Source organism: Galeopterus variegatus, unplaced genomic scaffold, assembly GCF_000696425.1.
Source record: "Galeopterus variegatus unplaced genomic scaffold, G_variegatus-3.0.2 Scaffold815, whole genome shotgun sequence".
Classification (NCBI taxonomy): domain Eukaryota; kingdom Metazoa; phylum Chordata; class Mammalia; order Dermoptera; family Cynocephalidae; genus Galeopterus; species Galeopterus variegatus.
This window is the reverse complement of record NW_007726926.1, coordinates 27,656-30,136: the sequence shown is the minus strand read 5'-3', so window position 1 is coordinate 30,136 and position 2,481 is coordinate 27,656. Positions and strand designations below refer to the sequence as shown.

Sequence of the window (2,481 nt, the reverse complement as noted above, 5' to 3'; positions counted from 1 at the left end):
ACATGGGTGATTTAAATAGCAGAATATTACATATCTCCTGGGAAATAATATTCACTTATCCCGGTAAATGTTTATTAAAATTTCTTCTAAAATTATTCAGTAGTAAAGCAGACTGGAATCTTCCTTATTGCACTATTTAATTCAGTTTGAGAAAAATAGTGTTAGAATGTTGTAAAATACTAATGAGAAATACAAATTAAAACAACAAGAACAGCTAAGATAAATAACATATTAACATACTTCTATGAACTGGCTCATTGTCCTGTTTATTTTTTTGTCTTCACCTTCATCTTACCTTTTTTCTTACTTTTTAAAATCTGTGTCACACCACCTTTTAATAAAATGAATTCAGCAGTCATCTATTATCTGGGTCTCAAGGTGGCTCTCTACAGAACAATACGTTAGCCTTAGGCAGTTGTTATCCTGAAATACTCCATTTTAGTGGGTATATTTTGTCTGTAATGGCAAACTTGTGAAGATTTTTATGAAATAGTCCCAGTGGGACTTGCAAAGAACCATATTTCATATCCTATGCACAAAACCAATTCACTAGCTGGATTAACTTTAATATTCCCACCCAAAAGAACAGCGTGTGCTAGCCCTGTTAAATGCAACATTGTGCCTTTATCTAAAAAAGGAAGGCAAGCTAGAGCAAAAAAAAAAAAAAAATCAATCTTTAAATTCCCTGATTCCTCGAACTTGTTCAGTACACAGGTGTGTTTCAGTGAACTGCAGCAATTTCAGCTGATTGGGGCACTGACGTCTGTGGAATCGCAGAGAGCTCTGAGCAGCAACTTTATTTCCTCAGAATCTCTATGAATGTATTGCTTTTTGGTGTCACTTTAACCTCTGGGAAAAGGGCCCAATATTTAGAGAATAAAAAGCACAAAGAAGCTACAAGCTGCATGCACAAGTGACATTATGTACTTCATTTAGGAATCTCGAAAATATAAATTTAAAAAGAGACCACACATGAAAATGTCAGGGTCATTTAAATGCACTAAAATACACAAAGGGGTCATATTTGAAAGCCACAAGTTATTAGGAAAGGCCCCCATAAGGTGACTCGTGATAAAATGAAGAAGCACACTTTAGGGCACAAGTTGAACTCATTATGCTCATTATTCTGTCACTTTTTAAAAGGATTAGAACATACACATTATATAGATGATTTAGTTCAAAGAAATTTAATTGGGAATCAAGAGAGCTAGAGTCTATTTCTGGCTAAGAAACAAAATGGCCGTGTGCCTTCCGGCAGTCACATAAATCTTTGTACCTCCCTCTGTCCATTTCTAAAATGTGGAAGGTGACTAAATGATTTTTAAATGCCTTTTGTTATAATGCAGCAGGGAAGGGATTAAACCATACGTCTTAATATAATGTTCAAAATATATCTTTTTACTGAATCAAGTTGCTGTAGCAGTACGCATTTCTGGTTCTGTGATTATATATGTTGCCAGTCCCTGGTACTTACCCAGAACAGTGAGATAGGCCTTGGAAGTTTTGACAGGCATTGTAAATAAAGAACAGGTGTACTGTCCTTCATCCGAGAGAGACACATCACTGACGCTGATACTCAGTTCATGCCAGGAAGCGCGAACCAGCTCGATCCTATTGTCCCTCAAAGCTGGAAAGAGAAGATATTGAAAATGTGAATAACATTAGAAACAGTCAGTACTGTTAGACGACACATTTTTAACACAATAGAAGTACAATAAACATTTTCTTTGACTGTACATCTAAATCTTATTTCCTGAAACAGTTTAAAGGAAGTTAAAATATTGAAATGTTTTATCAGATTTTCTTAAATCAAAGTAGAATTAGGTGCTCTTCAATGTCCTCAGAAATAACTTTTTAATTAAATGATTGCATCTAGTACAATACTTTGGATGAGGTAGATGTTGATGGTGATAAATATGGCTTTCCTCTACAAAGTTTTTCATGGAATGCCAGTGCCAAGAAAAACTGTAAACAGAATGGGTTCACTTCTACACACAGATAAATCTAAGAAACTATGATTGTTGCAGGCCTTCATTTAAACCTGAGCTGATATTCAGCTGAAAAGCACCTGTAAGCTACCTGATGTTTAAATTTGCCCTGATTGGCCGGTGCTTCTGCTGTACTGTATGTTAATATGTTCTTTGGTTCAAATTACTTTTCCTATCACAGAACACTTGTTTTCACAGAAGCCCTCTTTGCATCTTGGTGAATTATGCTCTTCTTGACTCATTTTAGGAAAAAATCATTAAAAAGTTTAACTATCATTATGTCATTTTGTGCTTCACTAAGTACAGCTATAAAATTTGGGACTGAGAAAGAAGCAACTGAAGGAGTACCCTGAAAGGTAGAAAGAGGAGGGACACTGCGCCAGCACCTTGGGGCCTGCCTGGGGACCTAAGGCATTGAGAAGGTGACCTAACCCCATTTCCACATCCAGGCACACTGCCAGCACCTCAGGGCCATGCCCTGGGGCCTGGGGCA

General features: G+C 36.6%; 1 protein-coding gene across 2 annotated transcripts in view; it reads right to left on the bottom strand.

Moving 5' to 3' along the window:
• Positions 1-1,626, bottom strand: part of CADM2 (cell adhesion molecule 2) — a 160,201-nt gene extending 158,575 nt beyond the window's left edge. The window contains exon 1 of one of the 2 annotated variants that reach the window (XM_008572654.1): positions 1,475-1,626. In XM_008572654.1, the coding sequence (XP_008570876.1) occupies positions 1,475-1,514 (40 nt within the window). In that variant the 5' untranslated portion in view covers positions 1,515-1,626. The remainder of the gene's footprint in view (positions 1-1,474) is intronic. The other variant, XM_008572655.1, reaches the window with a different exon arrangement.
• Positions 1,627-2,481: the final 855 nt, after the last annotated feature.